This window comes from Acanthopagrus latus, chromosome 7, assembly GCF_904848185.1.
Source record: "Acanthopagrus latus isolate v.2019 chromosome 7, fAcaLat1.1, whole genome shotgun sequence".
Taxonomy (NCBI): Eukaryota; Metazoa; Chordata; class Actinopteri; order Spariformes; family Sparidae; genus Acanthopagrus; species Acanthopagrus latus.
The window spans coordinates 9447405-9471147 of record NC_051045.1 but is presented as its reverse complement, the minus strand read 5'-3'; the positions used below and the strand labels follow the sequence as shown (position 1 = coordinate 9471147).

At 44.6% G+C, this 23743-nt stretch overlaps 1 protein-coding gene across 3 annotated transcripts in view; it reads right to left on the bottom strand.

The window, feature by feature from the left end:
• Window positions 1–16933, bottom strand: part of LOC119022641 (IQ motif and SEC7 domain-containing protein 1-like) — a 101104-nt gene extending 84171 nt beyond the window's left edge. For 2 of the 3 annotated variants that reach the window (XM_037103744.1, XM_037103745.1), the window contains exon 1: window positions 16245–16932. In XM_037103744.1, the coding sequence (XP_036959639.1) occupies window positions 16245–16504 (260 nt within the window). In that variant the 5' untranslated portion in view covers window positions 16505–16932. Of the gene's footprint in view, window positions 1–16244 lie in introns of all 3 variants that reach the window. The other variant, XM_037103751.1, reaches the window with a different exon arrangement.
• Between the last annotated feature and the right edge of the window lie 6810 nt (window positions 16934–23743).

Here is a 23743-nt window from a genome sequence, read left to right as displayed (position 1 = left end):
GACTGGAGCTCGGTCAATAGAACGCAGCTGTAGGATGAGATTCATTGGCACACACACGCCGCAGTCCGGATTCAATGGCAATTACCAAAGCTATCGATTGTTGTATATACAATGCATCACGGAAAAGAATGATCGGAGCAGGACCATATTTCACAAATCTTTTTCCGCTGAGTGATGCGTCCATCTCTCAAGCTCCTCGCACTCCGCCGCGCAGAACAAACACCCTCAGAGAAAACCAGAGTGAGGAAGAAGTGGTCAGAACCCTGGACAGCTCCTGCGTCCTGCAGAATGGCCACTAGGAACTACTCCTCCTCCTCCTCCTGCTCCTCCTCCTCCGACTGCTACTACAACTACTGCATCTCTTTTTCATGAAATCTGTAATGCCCGCAGTCCTGCAATTCGCAAGAGTTGCCTTTTTTGAGTGAAACGGAATCAATAGCCGGTCTGAACAACTCAGAGTTGTGCTGATTGGATCCGAGGCAAAACACGGTTACCACGAAGTGCACTAGCTCTTTCAGAATGAGACGGGCCCACTGATGAAGCATTAATTAATTTCGCTCGCGGCCTGGAGAGAGCTCATTTGTCGAGCCGTTAAATGAGCGAATTCCACACTTTTACGACCTTGTCCAAGCCGAATCTATCATCCGCTCGATGACGACAGGGGTTGGATTGAAAGAGAGTCTGGGAAGTTTAAAAGTGTTGCAGAAACACTGGCTCGGAGGTTCATCCAGGTGCATTCCCAAAGACGTTTTAAATTATGCATGAAACGCCAAATCCCATCGGTGGTATCACTGCACAGGAAGGCCTCCACACAAGCAGCGAGATTGGTTTCTCCCACGGTGGCCTGAAGAGATGCCAATTCTCCAGCGGCAAATTTAAGACTTCAACCCAGCTGCTTCCTCGCCACAAATCTTACACTGCTGTCTTCTCCGCCGCCCCGTCCAGTGTCCTCAACCTGAACTTTACCTCGGGGCAAGTGCGCATGTATGGCATACATTTGTGCCCTTTTTCATCCCCGTGGCTCAGAGTCTGCTGCACTGAGGACAGCCTGTTTCCTGTTGTGAGGGAGGAAACGGACAGAGGGCACAGCCAGCGCGAAAACAAGAAAACAGAAAACGCTGACTCAGGCGTTTATCAATCTGCCTTTCTGCAAGAGTAAGTGCAACCGGACACGCCTGTAGAAATGCACCGGTCTGCTCGTTTAATCATAGCTGCCCGCCTGGCTTCAAATGAGCCGAGGCGTCATATCGAGAAGGCCACACAGATTCTACGCCACGCTGCCCCCTCGCATCCCTGTTTTCAACATGTTTGCTGCCTTTTGTTTTTTTTTTTTAAATAATCATTTCCGTACTTTCATGCATCACAAAGGCCTGGGACACTTTTCCCTTAAGCTGTTTCACTTTGCTCGCCTCTTACAGGAAAGACCTGCTCCAATGTAATTATAAAACCATTATTTGTTTTTCGCTGTAAAATACTGAGAAGGGCTAAGCCTTGAAGAAATGGCTTCTAGCACTTCATCACATTATCGCCTTTAATATGGCAGCAAAAAAAAAATAAAAAGCGGAGTGCTAGAGCAATAAAGGGAATGGCTGTTTTCCTCTCCTGAGCTCAGAAGAAAATCCGAGGTAATAACAGTTAGTCCGAACTGTGTGACTGATGCCGTGATCTCCAAGTATGAAGGTTTTAAAAACGTCTTTACTTTAATCTTATTTTCTGCTAATATATATACATATAGGTATATATCTCATCATCTTTTACCTTTGAAAACAGGACATGCGGCCTTAACTTCAGCTTTGATGCTACCTGAAGCCGCTAACAGAAGGAAGTCCTTAACTGAACTACTTAGACCGGAGTTATTTAAGTTACCCACACAGTTCCTGGGTTCACTGAGCGAACGAACACCTTCAGGCCGTGATGAAAAAGAATGAATCACATCTGGAGTTACACTGAATTTACACAACTTTCTACCCGAAAGAAACAACAGCACTTTACGCAATTTTTTTTGGGGCTCTGGCCCCCATTCATTACAATGTCACCGAATGATCAATGGCTCGAACCGGCAGTCGGCTACAACAGCTCATTCATGCTGACAGGTTCCTCAGAGGCACACCGTGGAGCTTGACGGTCTCATGCAGTATTTCACAGTTATTGTCAGTATTTTATAAGATCCATTTTCCTCAAAAAAAAGGAGCACTGCGGTCAAGATGAAGCGCGCAGCGTTTCAACACTCGATGCAGATTCTTGCTCTTGCTTGTCTGATGAGGTCCACGCACGTGTGCCTTTATGTCCGACTCCCTTGCTTTAGAGCCTTTTTTCTCAGTCCAGTGCATAAATGAAGGGCATTCATCATGCGTTAGGGCTCTTCTGTGTATTACTGCGGCCTAAATGATCTGTATTAATCAGAGACTAATTACAAGCAGAAATGTGTCTGGCTAAGCAGATCTAATGAGTCAGTCCAGTCCTCTGTAGTAGTTTGCTTCTCATGGTGCCGTCAAATTATGGAGCTCTCAGGAGTTACTGGTGTGTGACCCCCCCGCTGCAAGTAGGGAGGGTAGCAGGACACAATACACAATTGTACATTCTGCCGAAAACGGCTCAAAACAGGCCACCTGTTGCCTGCAAACGGGCTCATTTCTCATCATCTACTCATGTCACATTGCTCCGATAGTCAATATATTATTAAGACAAAATGCCAAAGAGCGTGAAATGTGCCGGCAGAGGAACTGGACCTTCGAGGTGATTGATATTACGGCACTGTCATTCATCAGTATTCTTTGGAGAACTGCCGACACCATTTCTTTCATTCCCGATACCTAGAAACTAATCTGACACCCCACCACCATGAACTCACCCGGTTATATTGTGGCTCATTTCGAAGTGATGAGTGGATTTTCAAGCCATTAAAAATCACGTATATCATATTTCCTACAGATTATGCAAGCAGCACTACACCAATGCCCACCACACCTCAGAGCTCTGCAACTGCTACCTGATGACCAAAGTAGACCCAGGAGTCCTGACTGTCATGGACTCAACTGTGACCTCAAATCACACAGGGATAACATGAGTTTTCAGGTTTTTTGCACAAACTTGCGGAGAGCAGTCCAGGTCAGGTGCATGCTGTCATTAAAACAAAAGAGGGACCTGGCAACCACTCAGATATTCTGACAGAGATTCAACTTCGCATTCAGACAGACATTTCATCTGTCTTGGCTGTGTTTAGGTTATCCTGTACGTGCCAAGTTGAAATATGAAATACACAGACCGGGGCTGCAATCTCCCAACATCATTCTGATGTTTCGAGCCAAATATCCTGGCGGGAATCCTTTAATAAACTCTCCTCAGACCTGGCATTTTAAATGTGGATAGAATCCGAAATTCTGTCTGATATCAGTGGGATCTGACTGTAAAATCTCAGACCCTTGACGCACTTGTTCATGCAGAAAATGTAGTCGCCCTTTCCTCCCCAACCTTGACTCCACTAAGCACTTGACGCAAAACAGAGAGCTGGATACAAGAAAATCTCGCTTTCACTCTGGCTGCATTCCTGAACATATTGCTAGGATTTAGATCAGCCTTTGGAAGCTCCGGGGCAACACAGAACACAAACAGCGCTGCAGAACCAGCAGCCGGAATGGAAACACACAGATTATAGCCCCATCACCGATGAGTGAAGGCAGTGGGGACGGTTGAACCTGCACTGTAGCTGGACACGAACCACACAAGCACATGAATCAGCAGCAGTGATGCTGTGTTGTTTGTAAGGCTCCTCAAACTACTTCCCGAACTTTCAGCCCAAACACTGGTTGTCAAAAGGGTCCAGCCAGCTGTGAGAAAGTCCATGTTTGACATCGACCCGCGATGACAAAGAAGATGTGTGAGCGGTAGCTTCCTATCTGTGTTTAGCTGTTGACTCAGCCTCCACCTCGTCAGCGATCCATACACATTCACAAACACACACACACACACACACACACACACACACACACACACACACACACACACACACACACACACACACACACACACACACACACACACACACACACACACACACACACCACACTCCCACTTGGCAGAGAAACTAGTGGCAGCCTTTCAAACTGCTCTCCACAGGTACTACACTACAAATTGCCTTCGATTCGGCTGCTGCATCAGCTGGTTTTGACAGCTGCAAGATGAATAATTGGTTCAACTGTGAAGAAATAAAGAATGAGCAGGCGACCGTGCAGGGCTCTGGCCTTGCTGCTTTGGTGTTGATCATACTTTGTTAAAGAGGGAGTGGAGTGTTGTGAAGCCTTGGCTAGCTTCAAGTAAAAAGGCTTTTAAGCAAACACACATTTACCGTATACATTTACAAGATGCTCGACTAAATCTTACCAACAAACTGACTAAAGAAGAAAACTGAGAACTGCAGACAGAGAAATTGAACTTTTCCTGTAGTAAATTATAACAACTGATAGAATAACAGCAATTTAAGTAGCAACACCGCTTTCTATAAACAGTCTGTACTAATCTTTTATTAGCTAAGTAGCACTGGTTCAACATTTTGGAAAACATGATTGTGAACGTTCTTGCCCAAAAGAAGACTGATACCACCCTTGTATTTGCATACTTACAACCACTAAGCAAGTCGTTAACTGAGGTAATGCATCATGTCAGAAGTTGGCAGATTTTTTTTTTCATAAGCTTACATACAGTTGCACCAGTAAACTCGCCCCCTGCTGGCTGTTGGGAAAACTGCAGGTTTATGTCATTTCCACATTGACTTCATTTTCCAGAAACAGATGCTCTGTCCATATATACTGCTCTGAAGTATATGATACCAGCACACCTGAATTTCACAAGGATGTGGTTGTTCATCCCTTCACTTCCTTTTCACAGACCACACAGACAGAATGCGAATTAAGCACACGGCGCTGCCTCCACTCCATCTTGATTTCATTCTAGCTAAGAAATAGGAATCTTGAGTGTGACCGCAAACTGAAGCGTGACGATTCTTTTAATAGATCCCAGAAATGAAGCCATGTTGTCCTGCACACTCCTGCAACCTAATTTTGAAAAAAAAAAAAAAAAAAAAAAGTATTATGAAATGTCAGAGGGATCACAGGCAGGGCTTTTTTCTCGCTCCCTTCAAAAGTTCAATCAACCTGAGATGGAGCTGCAGAGTTGAGTTTGTTGATTTAAATGTAACATGGTTTGCTTGAGCTGTACCATCCCACTCCCCCCCACCACCCCCCTCAGAGTGGCCTTTACCAGTAACGGCATCGGATAGAAGCAACAGTGCTCATTCTTTCTTGTGGTACTCCAGCTACATCAAAAGGACACAATGCAACCTTAATAGGTCTGACTGAGGGAATCAGAAGTCAACAATACCGGGCCCCCTTCCAGCAAGACTGCGGTCAGGCTGAGACGCGAGGAGGGCCAGTCCATTACAGATGAAGGCAGTCTGCATTTGATTTTGAGTGCAAGTTGCAAATAGTCCTCGGCCATTGCTAGAGATTTATAGGGGGGTCTGGATGCAAATCATCCCCGCACAGACATTAATCTGCAGGGGTATTTCATTAGAGGGGGCTTTGCAGGAGAGATGGAGTTCATGTGCTCGTAAATTTGGTTTGGCACACTGATTGTTCAGCAGATCGCCGGGTAAGTGAGTGGACGCCGGCAGCCACGGGAAGGAGCTTTCCTCATCATGCTAGGATTTCCTGCCGACGGGGGCTCAAAACACACGCTAAAGCTGTTAGGCTGGCTCGGGGTGAACTGTTTATTACCTTGCCAATCACCGCTGTGCTGCCCTCTGGGTGCAGGCACAGCTCGGTGAGGTGCGGGACGGCTCACTTTGGCAAAAAAACCTGGTACCTGCAGCCCTAAACGTGGTGCCTCGCAGAGGGAGCCACGAGTGTTGTTTTCATGCTTTTCTGTCCGTCATTGTCGCGTGTAAAGTGTAATGTTGGTTTTCCTTGTCATGCACAGTGCTGTGCTGCGAAAACAATTTCCCCCTGGGGAGAATTAGGTGTAACTAACTATTTAGCAGTCCACAGGCTCCAGCCCAGGGACTTAGTAAGGGCAGCTGAGGTTAGCACATTACAGAAGAGAAGCCAAGACACAGTCATTATAACCAAGACGGATGCCAATATAAAACCACCGGGGACTCAAGAGAGAGACTCCAGTGCAGGCCTCAATCGACAGCCTAAAAGAACTCTTATCAAATGCTTAAATATCTATTGATTAACTCCACTGACCATTAAGTCCTCTGGCTTGATGCCAAACTGCTCAGAGAGACGTGCTGTGTAACCGACAAGATAGTGTTGTAATGGATTGAAAGAAATATACAAAAAATGGGCACAAAAAAAAAAAAACCATGAAATCTGCTGCTCCTCTAAAGGCCGCCAGCGTCTACAGTAGACAATTCAAGCAGCATTATGTAACAGTACAGTGTCTTGTAACGGGGGGATGGTGTCTCTGTCTCAGCCACTCCATCCCCCCCATGTCTTGCTTCTGCATTATGAAACTTCAGTGAGAGGGGAGGATCACAGCGTTACATACATGTTTACTTCAAGACTAAAATTTAAAAACACAAGTTTTGTTTGTAGTCAGCACTGTGGACAGCACCAAATCGCACAAAATTCCAACATCTGAGTAATTTTGCTTTGCCATAACACTTTAAAACAATTAATTTTCTTGAAATGTATGTTTATTAATATCTGGTAATTCGGTCTGACATGTTGATTTACATATTACTGGTTTGTCAGCCAAGTGTCTCTTTATGTTCAGATTTTTGATCAGTTTCTTAACTGTTAAACGGGGTTGAAACTGTTAATTGCTGCGATCTGTTTGGTTTGGTTTTGTTTGCTTTAACATTTTAACAGGCTATTTCAGTTCTGGTGAGGGTGCAGTTTGCAACCTCCCCTCACCTTCCCTTAACAAGCATATAGCAGAACCTACGGTGGCTGCCGCTTGAAACACAAGAGGCCCTCTTGAGAGGCCAGTTCATCATTTCTGGGATACTGTAGACACATGACGGACTCGGTGGAAGAGGAACTGCTCCCTCTTAGACATAAAAGCCTCATTCGAAAACTCAACTGTTCTTAGTTTAAGGTGTTTATACACTAATGCAAGCACAATTACGAATGTTACATTTCATCTGAGTTTCTGTTGTGTTACAAGCCCACCTGTCCGAAGACGACCCCTGCCAGGCCTCAGCATCAGCCATTATGGGAAAATCGATTTTGCTGAAGCGTGGCTTGATAATGTGATGATCCAACAATAAAGGATGAAGTGAACTGTGAGGGAGTGCAGGACTCGCAATTCATCTTCAAAAGGTTTGCAGGCATGTTCTTTTGAATCGAGATCCAATTCTCGAATCGGTGATTTAAGATGCTGACACCATTGAACTACAGCTACAGTGGGGCAGCTCAGGTGGAAAGTCGACACGACGGCTGGGAGGCCCACCTGCGACATCTGTCGGTCGAGGCCTCCATCAGAGAAGACATCTGGTCGCTGACCCACGCCATGCTGCCGCTTCTCAACGCCATCACACCGGCCCGAGCAAAAGACAGTGACCACCGGGATGAACAACTTTTCTGGGGGAGACCCTGATTCCATATACAATTAGTTCACCCTGAATCCTACACACTGGACCTTTAGCCCAATAACTACAATCAAATTAAAAGGTCCAACACAGCAGTAAAACAGTAATGATTAACACTGAAATACATTATCAGACTGTTAACAGCTAAACACGTTATTTACATAACAGTTTTTAACTTGTCAACTTTAAGTTGTGAGTATCAGAGCAGTTACAATCAAGCAGCAGCTGAATATGTGTGAAGACAATAAATCACCCTACAAAATATGAAATACCCCTACACATTGCCTGTTGTCTTTATATGTCTTTTTTGTTTCTCACAACCCCTTTGAAATGGTAACCAGGTCACATCCTGGCCCAGATCCAGCACAGAATCAGCAACTCAACTGCTTTGCTGCTCATTTATCAGCACTGAGCTCCATCAGAGCATTTACATCGAGAGACGGCGTTAGCAATGATTTGTCATGTAATTCATCAATATTTGATCACTCACGATTACTTATGCTTCTCCGCTGGCTGCGCTTCATGCTGAATTTAAATGACTGCCTCAGAAAAAAAGAAGAAATAAAAAAAAAGTCTACCTCCACCAACACTGCCGCCTCAGCCATCACACTGAAGTCTGACACCAGTGGTTACCTGAGATACAACACTCATCTGAATACAATTTTCCATGGCAATGCCTGCATTGTTTCTGCAAACTATTCATATCTGTCTTGTATGGTGTAATAGGTAGCAAACTACCAAAGGGCTATGGGTCTAAAGATCTACAGTCGGGTTCAACACAGTTTTAGAAACATTTAAGAACATTTAAAAACAAGGCTATGCAGAGAATGACACATCAGCTCTCAGTCATCCCAAATACTGTTTACACTCGGCTGGCTATCCAGGCCTGGGACGATGTTTGAATGCTAAATGTGGGCTGGCAGATGCATCCACCAGCGCTGAGATAAGAAATGAAAGCACTAGCGGACACTATTCCCCGTCCGCGCACAGGTCAGATGGCAGTTTCAGATCCTGGTGGATCCGCTTCGATAAAACGAGCAGCAGCCTCCGCTTCATAATGCAAATAAAAACATCCACTCTTTCACTTTCAGTCGGACTAACTGGATTACTTTGTTTGACTTTCCTGATTATAATCTGCAACCAGAAAAAACAGGCGTGTGTATGGTTGAACCTCTGCTAAAACACTTAAGTCAGTCAGAGTTAAAAGGTTCAATCTGTGCCAACACTTGATGAGTTATGAAAGAGACTCAACAATAAACTACCGTACAAATTGGACCTTTAAAAAAGAACTTCTGTGCTGTGCTGGAAGCCGGTCATTAGTTTATATTACTGGTCTGTATTTGCATTAGCTACTGTTGTTCTCTGTAAGTGGAGCAGAGAGAGGCACTGAGACGAGGCAATTGAGAACGTGCATAAAGTCACATCCTTCGGGCTGTCACGGAAATCAGACCCGAGTCATTCACAAAGACAGATTTAATAACTTAAACAAATCATCCACAGGCTCGTACAGGCGAGAGAGAGAGAGCGACACGTCAGGTTACAATCCACTCGCACACGTCCATTAAAATAAAGTGATTAATACATGTAAATTGCTACTCATTGTTACACAGGGCCCCTTCAGCTGCTCATGAAAAGTCTTTTATGACTTATGTGTGCTATTAAAACTTGCCATATTGAATTACCTGTCATTTAATTCCTAAGTGAACACAAGGGATACAAGAAGCTGTAGAGTGCTGTTAAAAACAAACACCGTTAGGAGAGAAAAACTGCATATGGTCAGCATGTATACTGTTGAGACCAAAGGGCTGACGAGGCAAGGCTCATAGGAGCTGTGAAAAGAAGAAACCTGATACGTGTGCGACGGCTAATTCTTGCCCGAGTCTCTATACGAAGGCTTTCGATCTGAACTCAAGAAAAGTGTGAATAAAAACTTGGACTTCTTGGCACTGAGAGCGACTCCTCCGCAGTTGATTCTGCTCAACCAGCTCATCGAGGTTACAGTCACCTATGTGGACGACTTTATGGATCAACATCAGGGTCAGTGCACACCAAGATGATTTCCAATACCAGCGCAGCAGCCACACATCCTGAGAGCCTGACCGACAATGTTACCCAGGAGCCTGCTCGGCAGAACTCGCAGAGAAATCTGTTGACTTGGCACCACAGGTTCCACTATCAGTGGTGCATCAGATTTCCTGCTCTCTGCATTTTGTTCCTAAAACAGAGCGGAGAGGAAAAACTGTGCAAACATCGCACCACGAAAAAGCCTTCCATTTATGGCCAACCAAAGATAGCAGCGAACAATCTCATGAATCTTTCAGCAGCAGCAAACTCTGTATCTGTTACTTGTTTTGGAGGCAGAATATGGCTGTTAAACATGGTGTAAGTTTTCTCAAACCCCCCCGGTCACTTAATGATGATATCTACAGCCAAAAGAGAACTGCAGGCACAGCTCACAACTGTTCGCATATAGCATGAACAAACAACACACTGTACTCAAGAGGACTGTAATCCAAATACATACTGCAGCCGACAAACACGGGAACTGAGCACAAAAGAGGGATGTAAGCTTCAGACTGACACAGAAGTCTGACTGCTATTAACATCCCTTCTGAGAGTGAAATGCAACGCCACAGGAAAGCCTGCACACGCCGAACAAGAGTGTACGTGTGATGGGTTTAAACTGGTGAAAACATTCAAACAAAAGTCTACAAATGCAGTATAAGATTGTAAAGCAGGGTTACTCAAGGCTGCACAACATGCCAAGGAAAAATATACATAATACAGCCCCACTGCATCCTCGCACCATCACCCCCTGCTATGTTTATTTTTCCTCCTAATAAAAGTTTAACACGCAGCGTGAGCTCAGCAGTTAGCTCTCGCCACAGCAACATGATCCAGAGTTCAGCCCTGACTGGGTCCTTCCAGCGTGGAGCTTCACGCTGTACACGCTCTCAAACACTCCCACAGGGTTCAGCGAAGTATAAACCCGTCCCTATAATCAGCAACAGGATTGGAAAATGCCCAAATGCGTCTCCAGTTCTGTTTGGATTCCTGAGGTGGTGATCACAATCGTGGAAAAAAAAAACATGATATGCAAGTTCAACTACCGAGGAAGTACAAGGAAAAAAAGCTTTGCTTTCCTGAGAAACTTGGTGTGGTAAAAGGGGCTCGTGTCAATGATGAAACTTCGTATTCTAAGAGCAATAGTTTGACATTTTCTCGTTGAGAGTTAGGTAGCTGTTGAGAAGATTGACACCATACTCCATGACGGTTAGCTTAGCATAAGTATTTAAGTATAAAGATACATTTTTAGATATTTTTGTACGGATGAAACTGATGGTAGGCAGATTTTCTGTCACCTTGACAGAGCCAGGCTTTTCCAGTTTCTAGATTTATGATGAGCTAAGCTTCCAGCTGTAGCTTCATATTTACAATAGAGACACGAACGGTATCCATCTTGTCATAATTGAGACAAGAAAGCAGATAAGTATATTTACCAAAATGTTGACCTATTCCTTTTAAAAGGTGCAATATGAAAGAAGTCAATGGCTGCCTGGGACCGGGACAAGTCGGGACTAGCAGGTTAGCATGCTAACTTCAGTAGGCTATACATCTTTGCAACACAATACAAAGATGTCATAACTGTTATATTTTTTTCATATTCTGTCGACAGTTTTAATTTTGAACTAAAATTCTTACATATGGCACCTTTAAGCTGACGGCTGGAGGGACTTCTTTATGCTTTGTGGATATCTCTGTTGATGTAGCTGCTTTCTCCTGCTTCCTTGCAGTAGGTGCAAGTCACTTCCTGATCACTAAGCTAAAATGACAACCACCATGGAAAGAGAGGATGAGAGCAGACTTGGCAGCACAAAGAGAGCTGTGACCACATTCTTGGCCTGATGTGAGGAAAAAAAAAAAATCCAGTTTGTCCCGTCACCAGGAGCCGGATGTGCCTTGTCTCCATTAATGTGAATGATATTCTTATGAAGGACACCCAGGCAGAGCCAAGTGTGTCTGTTTATCATTCTCTATTTGCCGATGATGTTGATATAAAGATACGTGATCTCAATGCGGTTTGCATTGGAGTGGGTTTTTTTTTAGCTGTCTTGTTGTGTATTCAAAGTGAGTGGCCACAGTGAGTCCATGGCGGCACTCGGGTGAGGAGAGAGGAGGTGGACATGTTAGGGAGTACCTTTTCAGACATTTGGACAATAGGGTCACAAGTCTCCTTTTCTCCAGTAGACCAGTAAACCAAAAAAATATTATGCGGTGAGGACCGCCATATTGTGATGCCACGGGGGTTAAACAAACTGCTCACGAAACTCATACTTACACTGTGGAAACACTGTCATTCCAAACAAAGGTATGTAAATGTTATCGCCATCTAAAGTTTCTGTTCTTAGAAACCCAGGAAGACCTTGTACTGTACTTGAGCTAGGGCTGGACGATCGCTCCATAATAATGATAACAATACATTTGCTTTCAGAGCACTCGAGGACACCGTATAAAAGGCAAAATTAAAAAGAAACCCTAGCGTATCAAACATCAATAAAATCATACAAAGCAATGGTATACAACACAAGCTAAAAAGATATAAACTCAAGAGGGAAAAACTAAATGTATGGGTAATCACTACAGTCAGAATCCGACGGAGTGCGCCAGTTTGAAAAGGTGATGTTTAGAGGTGAGATTTGAAAGTCGAGAGCAAGTCAATATTGTGAATGTCTTGTGGGAGAGAGTTCCAGAGGCTGAAGGCTTTAGACTCTGCGGTAGTCAGGCAGGCAGATGGTGTGTTGAGTTGGATGCAGAGGAGGATCTGAGGGGGTGTCGATGTGAAAAAGTTCAGAAAAGATACAGAGCAGGTGGGTTATAAAAAAGGGCTTTAAAAGGTGCGAAGCAGAGTCTTAAAATCAGCATGGTATTTAAACAGGGAGCCGGTGAAGTTGCTGAAGAACCAGACTGATTTTTTAAAGGCTGGACACATTAAAGGAGACACATTATGCTCATTTTCAGGTTCATACTTTTACTTTTGATCACTAATAGATAAGGTTTACATGCTTTAGTGCTGAAAAAACACGTCAGATATCTCATTATGACCAGCCTACTCTGATTGGTCAGCTCACACACGCCTGAACCAGGACCGCTAACAATAACAGAGCAGCTGTGCTACATTAATTCTTATGTGCAGGACTAACTGCTTGGCATAAATCATTCAAATGTGTGACATGGTGATGTAGTGTGATGTCATAAAGTCACACAATTGAAGGTGGGACTACTGATGACGACATTTAGGCAGAAAGAATAGCCTCTGTTGGTGTAGACTTTCAAGGCTTTACCCGCATGAGAACCTACTAAACATAACATACTGAAGGAAAGGAGGAAAATGTAAATGCATAATATAGGTCCGCTTTAAATCATTTGGCATTTGTATATTTCATAGTCCGGACAAGAGGTGAATACGACCACCTCACCAATCAAGAGACAGACATTGCCATCATCTCAAGAGCAAGGTCGCTAGCACGGCTAAAAATAACAAACGTCCGCCACAAGTCATCGGAGCACAAGATGATGTAAATGCTTTTAACCTTCCAGCAGCTGCTCAGACCTCCCTTTGGAAACACGCAGTCAAAGACAGATTAGGAGACGACCCCGGGCCTGGGAATTCCTGGGAATCCCTTAGGAAAAACGCGTAAAGCTCGGAAAAGATCTGAGCCGCTCTGGTTGGCTGCTGCTACTGTGTCCCTGACCTTGGCAAGATGTAGAAAAATGGAGTACAGTCCAAGTACACACTATTTAAATCCCATTTCCTCTGTTCAGAAATGACCTTTGCAGATCTACGAATCAGTCTTGCTTAGGAACACTGCATTCTTCAAATTGCTCGCCACATTTAAATGACATTTCAAATCGTGCATCCTCCATAAACCACACTTTACATTATTAACAGCTGTCATATTTCATCAGGTTCACTGGGGTAATCACAGGCTCCTCGCTAACTTCTCCGTCAGTCTTCCAGATCTGGACCGAAATAGTGCTCAGACACTGTGACCGCACAGAATGAGAGACCGATTTTCTAGAGAAATCAGACGGAGTACTCCAGAAGTGCCCGACAGCGATTTATATCGGGAGGGGCACTCTAAAGGTCAGGGTTACACTCCGTCCTAATCTCATGAGTCTGGTTTTATCAGCCGGCAAAGACATACAGTCCATGAGTCATCAGTATTGATTTGCCACCACCGGACTTCATGACACTCGCACGGCCCTGGCCACAAAGGTCAAGCATGATCACATGATCCTGCAGACTGTCACAGGCTGAGTTAACGTCTGCATACTGAGGCAGTGTGGAGCTACAGCCATCCGAGTGTGAACTTGCGTAGGGTGCAGGGAGGGTAATCCCTGCGGTGTGTCTGACTATCAACCCTTTAACCAGCACTCTGGGTATAAAGCTCCACAGTAGCTGCCCTACCTGCTCCGTCCTGCCCGGGGCTTAACCCATCGCCCACAGATGGGGGCGGCCCTGTAATATAATTGAATAACGAATCCATCCATAGTCCGTGCCTTCTTCACAGGGGCTGGAGCAACGGCATTCCATATAACATGGATTAATGTGCCTGTCCATGCACATGAAATCCTTTAAGACCTTAAGACCACTGAGGGCTATAGCATAGGAATAATTTAGAGTTCAGTTGGCTGAAGTTACAGAACCTGACAAGTCCAGACACATAAAAAAAAACAGTGATGCCAAAGCAGAATAATCACAGAATTTAATATACGGATCGACCGTTTAAAAAAATGACAAAAATGTTTTAAAGGGCCAGTAGTGATTGTCTGTCACCAAGTCGATCAATACATTTGCAGCGAAAATTAAAATCTTGGTGTCAAAATTCAGAGTAAACATCAATAAACTGTAATTAAATTCAAGTTGTGCACTTACGCAAGATTCGCAGGTACTTTATGTGAGTATTTCTATACTCTGCAACTTTATACTCTAACTCACCTGAATTTATTTTGATAACTTCAGTAACTAGATACTTTGTTATCAAAATTATTCAGGTTCTTCAGATTGGAGATTACAGACAGAGAGGGGATGCTGCTGAGTAATTTTTTTTTATATAATTTTATCGGCGATCGGACACAAAAAACACCTAAATTAAAAGAACTTAGTGTCCAAGCATGATTTAGAAAATATTCTTCATGGCTTTATCTCCTGCAGGCTGATCTACTGAGATCCACTTCTAACTGGCCTCCCAACAAGACCATCATACAGCTCCAACTCATCCAAAAGGCTGCTGCTTAAATGTTAACACTAAAGGGGGAACACAATTCTCAGATCTGTGCACTGGGTTCCAGTTGAACACAAAACTTATTTCACAGTCCTAGGCCCAAAATATATCATAGCTATGCTGATGCTCTACAAGCTGGGCAGGTCTCTCAGATGTGCAGGGACAGGTCAGCTAGTGGCGCGCAGAGTTAAATCCCAGCATGGGGAAATAGCTTCTAGCCATCATGTTAACATTGGAACTAAGATTTGCCTGAACTGTAGCCATTTTCTTTAAAGGTGCACAATGTAGGTTTGGGGAAGACATTTAAATCTATCTTTGTTTTCATGACTGAATAAACAGAATAAACAAATTGACCTTAAAGACAACACATTTCCATACTGTTGTACTTTGTTTACATTTGGCGGACCCTGCCACCCAACAGTAATCTGGGGACCTTATTTTCCTCTGAGAACTGCTTGTTTATTCAGTTATGATAAAGCATACTTCCGAGTCTGTAATATTAAAACATCAATATTGTAAATGTCACAGAGTTTTTATTTCTTCTCCAAAACTGCATACTTTACACCAGTTTATTTAGACTGTACTTGTTTCTCCTGCTTCCAAATAACGAATAATCTTGGTGCTTTTATTTGTACTTTTTCTGATTTTAAATGTGCCTGAGATTTTATTACATTTGCATTGGTGTGATTATTTTTTTATTATTATTATTTTTTTATCATTTTGCCTGTAAGAGGAATAACGTCTGTGTATGATAAGCTGCTATATAAATAACTTGCCTTGGTACTGACGGTCAGCTCAGGCCATAATCAACCTATATATGATTAAAAATTAATCTTTTGTCCATGCACACGTGTAGAGCCATTAACATGTCCGAATCAGTGTGTGATCTACGTCACATCTCAATCTGATCTGGATCTGCTCATCATTTCGACTGCACAAACAGCTGAACACAACCACGAAGTAAAAAAGAAAAAGGTAACAGCTGGACTGGAGATCAGTCTGAGAGGAGAACTGCTGCCGCTCTGTCCACAGTCAGATATTCTCTCTCGCATGTGTCCAGACATGGTCAGGAAAAGCTCTGAGCTGTCCACCAAGAAAACCCATTTTCAATAATTGAGCCGCGCGTAATCCTCGGACCCATTTTTCCATCAGCAAACCTCAGTGACAGGGAGGCAGGCATCTCGTCTAGTTGCAGCTGCGGATCACTGTGTGGCACTGTTGGACACGAACTAGTTGTGGTCTGAATGATTTAGCAGGAATTACTTTAATCAGCTACAGTGTGTCACTTTTAAATACTTATGAAGGAAATCGGTTCAGCAGAGATCATTCAATTTCAATAAAAAACACAACACCATGCCAGATCTTACTTTTCCTGTGTGATGTGCTCCTTTATGGCTCCCAGACTGACCAGGCTGTTGCTGCCCTGCAGCAGCCTGCAGGTTGCCAGGTGCCGCTGGTACTGATCCTTCAGACAGGCGTTCTCCGTGCACAAGTCGGACACTTGCTGCTCCAGCTCCCCTATCCGTCCCCTCTGCCTCTCCAGCAACTCCTGCTGGGTCTCGATGATCTTGTTAAGCTCCTTCAAATATTCCACAGCCCTGGTAGGGTTCTCGGTCGGGCTTTCCATGTCGCTCCGAGTGCCTCTGTTTTTTTTTTTTTGTTTTTTTTTGTTTGCGCCGTGTTGTCTCGGGGAGACGCTTCTCTGTAGAGTCCAGGCTGGCTTCAAGCGCAACAATTCTTCAGTGGGTTGCGCCTTTTATGCCTCGCCATTGTTTTAAGCCGGGTGCAGGGGGGGGTGACAATTCAGGATGTGAAACACTCCCGCGGCGCAAACAAAACTCAGGAGCCTCTAATCACGCATCGAGCTGCGGGTGTCAGCAGGCATCCGGGCTGCCAATCAAACAAATGTGGCACGGCGCGCCGCGCGGATCGGACCTGGCTCCCCGTGCGGTCGGGCTCTTCCCCCTGTTGGCAGCGCGGTGTGACAGTTCCTCTACCTTTCGCTCCTCCATGCCGTCCCCGTGACTTTTCGTAAACAGACGCTGGCTGTCAAGTAGGCGGGGTTTCCAAGTTTTATGAATCCGCAGGTCGCATCGAGCGCAATCACGGCTGTGCAGCTGCCGGCGGGGGGAGGATGGGCGGTGAATCCAGAGTTTGTCCGCACATGTTTGGGTTTTTTTTTTGTTTGTTTTTTTACCTCATCCTCTCCTCTGTCAGCTCAGCGTTTCTACATTCATGTTTTGTGTTGTGCACGAGCATGCGTCCTCACACTGCACACACACCACACCACACATAATGATGACAACTTTGCTGCATTGTGTGTGTGTGAGATGCTGTAGCACAGTCTGGTAGACGCACAGTGCTGCTTCTTCTTTCCTGCAGAGTTGTTTACTATGCTGTCTGTGTATTTCACCAGCAGGCTGTGCCCCCTCTGGTGAAATGATCGTGATAGATAGAAGCAGCTTTTGTTAGTGTCGGAATCAAAAATGACTGCCCCCATCTCCCCCACCCCTCCCCAGCACAGTCTATGTGTGGCAGGAGGCTGCAGATTTGCACAAGCGGCGTCCCATGGGTGTCAGAGAGCAAACTGCAGCACTGCCCCTGCCATATATAAAGGCTTAAGTCTAACGGGTGACCATCTTCGCCCCCGGGTGCGATAGATGTTGATAGAAGTAGATAGAAGTCATTCTCAAAGCGAATAAGGAGCAGCATTTCACCAGAGTAACCGCTAACCATCCAGTTAGCCATAGTTAGCTCAGTTAGCCAAGCAGCTAGTGATCTGGACCAGGCTCCAAGGAAGAGCGCCAGGCCTTGAAACCAACTTTCGTAGAGGTTAAACCGTGTAATTCCAACACCACGAGATGCACTGTGGCCCAAGAAGAATCCATTTTTAGTGGCACGACTGCGAATTGACTTATTTGACTGACATGAGTTAAGCAATTCGGTCTAATAAAATTGGGACAGTGTAGGGCGCTAAACCAGAAGTTAGCCGGCTCGGTTGGCCCAAGTCTCTATTGTGAGCGCTCTATGGGCCCCACAACGTGAAATATCCGTGTAGTTTTATACCTGGGAAGTCAAGCTTTGTTGGCTTCATGCGCCACTGAGCTCCTTTCCTTGGAATGAACGGTGTTCCACCTCCAGAGCTGTAACCAGATTTTGATTGTTAAATCCATGGGCTAGCTGGTTAGCATGCTAACTTCTCTACAACACAATAAATAGACAATTTTACAAAACTGATATTTCTTCACATTCTGATTCTGATTTTAGTTAATTTTTGAATGTTTTCACTTTTCCACACTGCCCCTTTACAATGTGTTTACAGGTTTTGGGGAGTAGTGCATAATAAAATGTCACTGCATTGTGGGTAATGTAGATGTCAGTTTGTGAAAAGAAAGCAGAATGTGTGGAATAAAAAAGACAACATCTCTGTTTTATACTGTATTGATTTGTGTCATTTGTGTTTAAACTTTTCAAAACAGGGAGCCTACATTACCCACAATGCAACGTAACCCTAACCCACTGCCTGACATTGTGGGAGGCAATCCATCCAATTACCAGCAGCTTTCTCTGAAGCCACAAAAGGCTTTATACTACTTTTGCAGTAGCACTCTGCAAGACCTATAAACACACTTTAATTGCTAAAATTGGTGGAGTCACCCTTTAAATCAGTTTGAAAACGAATGGTTAGGTGATTGAAGGATTTCTATGAAAGTTTTAAAGCAGACATCTGCCTCTGTAGGAGAATGAAAGTCTGTTTGCCATTTTGAAAAACATGCCTTGCAGGATATTATAGACATCTCTATAAGAGCTGGGAGGCAAATCAGTGACTGAGACTGAGCAGTGGCAGTCTGCATTATTCGCTCTGCTCCCTGTTTCTTGTGATCGCTCCCCCATGGCGGGCTTTTGTTATGAAAGCAATATACACGCTCGCACTTTAAAACAGTTGTCAAAAAACTCAAACATTTTCATACCCACTTCCTCTCCCGTGCCTGCTGTTCCCCTTTTGATCATTCCATTTCAAAGCTCAGCTAACGTTTTGTATTTCTGGATACAGTCGCAGTGCAACACAGAGATGCTGAACGTCTTGTCCACGAAATTGAGTTTTGTTTTGGTTTTTTTCACCTTTATGGCACACCACCTGAAGTCTGCCCCATCTGATCTGAGATATCTTGTTTGTTTTTTTTTAGTTTGGAGGCAGAGCTGCAGGAAAAACAAGTGACAGCGGGAAGGCGTTTGGACATGGACCACAGATGGATTTGGTTATTCTCTGTGGCTCCCATAATCCACGTGGCACAAGGCCAAGCAGGGCTGCGGGAGCCTCGACATGCCACCCAGAAGGATATACAGTTCACAGCCAGCACCAGCCAGCAGTCGCAGGGTGGTGCTGCCCGTCATCGCTGCCAACTGCCCCACGCTTAATTCCTCAGTTCTGACGCATTTCTTTTCAAGTGGTATACACCCGCCCCCCCCTCCTCAGGAACCACACATGTCATAATCAGGTAAATGTGTCTGGTGTGGGCCCTAAACACAACAACAACTGCCACAGTGTTAAAGGGGTAAGCAGACAATCCTCTAGCCAGAAGGCCTCACAGTCCAATCCATGTGTAACAGCACACATTAGAGCGGTTAAAGTATCCTTCAGTGAGATGCTGAATCCTGTCCAGCTGTTCCCTCAAGTGACCCTGTGAAGAAGGAAACGGGGGGCTAAAAAGAATACCAGCCAAAGAAAATCACATCCCTCTAAAAATCTGATACGTTCATATTTTCTTGTCCACAATTACACTATCAGAACCACGCAGCTCCATCAGTCATACGACCGGCAGATCTCCTAGCACTGGAACTCATGACTTATGGATGAGGAATGCCAGCACCCACAGGATATCAACCACTTCAAAAACACACAGCCTGTCGCTATTATGCACTCGGGCTCCCTCCTTTTTTTTTCCTTCCCTTTGGCTGACCAGTCGTACGCGGGTGCCAGGGCGGGTGCCAGAGAGATTTATATTGTGAAATCGCTCATATATTCGCACCGAGGCAAAGCCACTCGGAAGCACTCTTACTTCAGCCCTGCAAAACATTTGCCAGCTGTGATGGAAGAAAGGGGCCCCAGTCATTTAACCAGCGGAGTGGAAAACTTTTTTTTGTTGTTGTTGTCGTTGTTGTTCAGAGAATGCCAAGCAGTCTCTCGCCAGAGCCCCGACAACCACCTCGCACAGGCGTACGTTTGTGTGATGGATCTGAGCCGGCACACAAGACGGAGAGTTGTCGGCAATAAAGTAATTAACTAAATGTTTCTGATACCCATATAAAACATAATTAGTGTCATAAATACCAAAGCCAAACAGGTTAGGGAGTTTCCTCCTGCGGCTAATCAAAACAGCAAGAGCACAGAGGGAGCTTGACGAGGTTTGCGTTGACACCGGTGTCATTGTCTATATAAGTTCTGCAATGTCACATTCAGCCCTTTGATTTTCATGACGCCACTTTGAGGGAACACTCCAACTCACATATCCAAGGAAAATGCTTCAAGTCCAGTCCAACACGTGTGTTTCCCTTCTTGTTCCCTCCACTTGGATGTTTGAGCATCACTGTGTAAAATGATTGTTGTCACACCCACTGCTACACGTGTAAATGATCACAAATCATCCTCACAGGCCACTTTCAGCCCTGTTTAAATCAAATGCCCTGTTGATCTATACAGATTAAGATTTAATACTACAGTCTAGCAATCAGTGCTGAATAAAGAAACGTGACACCCCTAGTGAGCACGTGCAAGAGCAGCGTGTCCACAAACTGAGGCTTGACTCCACAGTGAAGGAGGAGACGTCTCGTGTCCGGCAGTTAAACTTGTGAAATGAAAAATAGTTTTTTTTTTCTCTGCAAAAATCATGTCAGACACAGAAGAGAGAATCTTTACGTATCTCCTTAACACGTGTGTGGATGGGACTGCCACTAAATCCAGTTCAACTACGTCACAAATCGCCAACTACTGAAGCTTTCACTGGGCTCCAAACAGCGACCTCTGACTCCCCTCACATGCAGGTGTGTTTTCCAGGTGGATCGTCTCACACCCTCCCGATCATCCCCTGGGAGCATCCTCACCAGTCTCGTCAGGTTCCCCCCTCCAACTCATGGCACAGTAAGCCATCTGGAACAGTTTCCCTTCACCCGCGGACGCAGCAAACAAGATAGCTCTCGGCCTGGACAGGCTGACAGGTGGGGTCCACGCAGCCCCCATGTGCCTTAATGGAGAGAATAAATTGAGTGTCATTTTAGCTTAACACGGACGACTGCCTTAATGAGCTATAGATATACTGCACGGTCACGTCCGAAAAACCCCACATGCCGCTATCATTTGATGGGAGTAATTTAAAAAACAGTCATTTCCACTTGCGGGTTTCATCCCGTTTTTAACCAGAGCAGACAGTAAATCAAAGCAGGGCGCTGCTGTTGCTGAGCTGGACAGCCAATCGGCTGGTGTGTCTCTTTACACAGCGGTTAACATGTTGTCTTTTCCCACATCCTAAAAATACTCCCCCGGGCTCCAGTTGGGGCCGTAGCCTGAGCCACACAGCTGGTCTTCCTGAGCATCCTCGTAAACACGAGCGAAGGTTCTCTCTGCCTGACACCCCCTCGGAGAAACAAAGAGCATTTCGTGTCATGGTCCGTTACCGCTTATCCCTTTCCATGGGGTCATGGGGTGTTGCTGCTGGAGCCAATCCCAGCCTTGTGTCAGGGCGAGGGCAGGGTGCTCCCTGGACAAGTCGCCAGCTCATCGCAGGGCCCTCACTGATGAGTACAGCGGGGGTACAGTATCTTGTTCAAGGACACTTCAACATGCAGCTCAGCCCAGAGCCGGGATTTGAACCAGCGACCGTCCAATCACTAGTCGACCTGCTCTACCCGCTGAGCTACAGCCGCTGCATGTCTGGGTCACTTTTCACACTCAGCGGTGCATGTTTTGTGGGTCTTGTGTGTTTGTAGACATCATTTTTGCAGATCCCTGAGATTAGCTTCTAGTGACAATAACACAAGAGCCGAATTGTTGTACATATGCCAAATATTCTTGAGTTTTGGCCTCTGCAGAAGAGTAATTTGCGAGAAATGGCTCAGTCGAGCGGCCTCCCAGCGAACAGGGCTGGGCACCAGACTGGGACTGAACTCAGCCTCGGGGACTGACAGATGCCAGTTAGAAGACTCGGGGATTCACTACAGAGGTGACTCACTGCAACTGAGACACAGCACAAAGAGCCGGGATATTTCCACGTCTCACTCTGCAGACTGAGGATTTATTTTCAAGCAAAGGCGAGCCAAGACTTGTATTGGGTGAGTTTTATGTTGTTTGCAGTTTGAAGTTTGAACTGCTCTGACAAAGTAATAAAGCTCGAGTTTAAAGAGAAAAACTTTTAGGCGCGAGTTTAGATGCTGGTATGGTTGAAGTTGGTTTGTAGCAGGAACGTATGTGTAAAATATATCCTTTCATTATACTCTGATTTTTTTGGTTTACATATCAAACTAAGTAGCACACAGGCAGCTTTTACATCTTGCAGCTGAAAGGCCTGTCGGACTGCTGCCTCGTGTGGTATGAAGTAGTATCAACAAAAAAATCTGGTCTTATCTTAAAAGTTGCCTCTTCAAAAGTGCATATTTTAAGGTTTTTGACTGTTTGGTAGACGCATTTCATTTGAATGCTGTTGAATTGTTACAGACCTGGGGTTTGTATTCACGATCGTGGTGTTGCAGTCAGAAACTATGGGGGGCAACAAATTGCACAAAATACCAATTTGTACATAATCCAAATTTTTTCTGATTTGTTTTTTTTTTTTTAAATTGCCCCTTTAAATGTGCAGATTTTCTGTTTTATTTGCAATGTCAACATGAATATTTATATGTTTTTGACTTTTGGTTAGATGACACTAGAAATTTTAACAAATCATCTATAAATAGCATCGACCCTAGAATGACTAAAAGGTTCAGATGTTTCAACCGGTAAATTACTTGTTGAAAATGCACATTTTGCATTCTGCGGCTCTCAGGTGTGCTACTCCTGATGCCTCGCCATTTGACAAATAATTCTGCGGTGCACATTCTAGTCCGCCGTGCTACTCATGATTTTGTAGCAGTTGCTGAAATGCGGAGGGCGTACAAATGAAGCAGGTGACTTGGACCCGCCAAACACAGTGTCACAGACAGATGGGAGATATTTGGTCAGTGGTCGCAGACCTTTACACATCCACAGGGAGCCAGAAACAAGACCTCCTTTCTAATCCCCTTTGGTCTGTGTGTACGGTATGACGGTGTGTGAGGCTTTGGGATGTCTGCTTATTTCGTCATCACTGAAGGGGAACTTTACATTTACATACAGTGCTTCACTTGCATTACTAATGGCATCTCTTGTGCTGAGTTTGCATGAATATTCCTGTTTGACTGTTGTCGCCTTTACTGAGAAGTTACTTCAGTGTTTTTCCGTATAAACACAATAATCCATGAAAAGAACTAGTGCATACAAGATACAACACTGACACAGTGAAAGCTGAGAAATGTGCACAAACACCAGCGGTATCTATTAGGATAAAGCAGTTTAGATGTAAATTCAGCAAAGAAGTAAACAAAAATGTATAAAAGAGCAAGTAAATGGAACGGCACTGATGCAGAAAATGAATTCATGGGGATGTTAGCGTGGAAGAGCGCAGGTTGAGTGGGCGTGAATGACAGAATGAGCGTTGCGAGCTAAAGTACTTAGTTCAGACTGGATTTACATCTGTATATCTAATTAATCAGAGAAGAGAAGATGCTTTCTGTGACCGATCAACTGTTGAAATTCCGAACATGCATGTTATTCAGGCTAAACTCTGAATGAAATGTA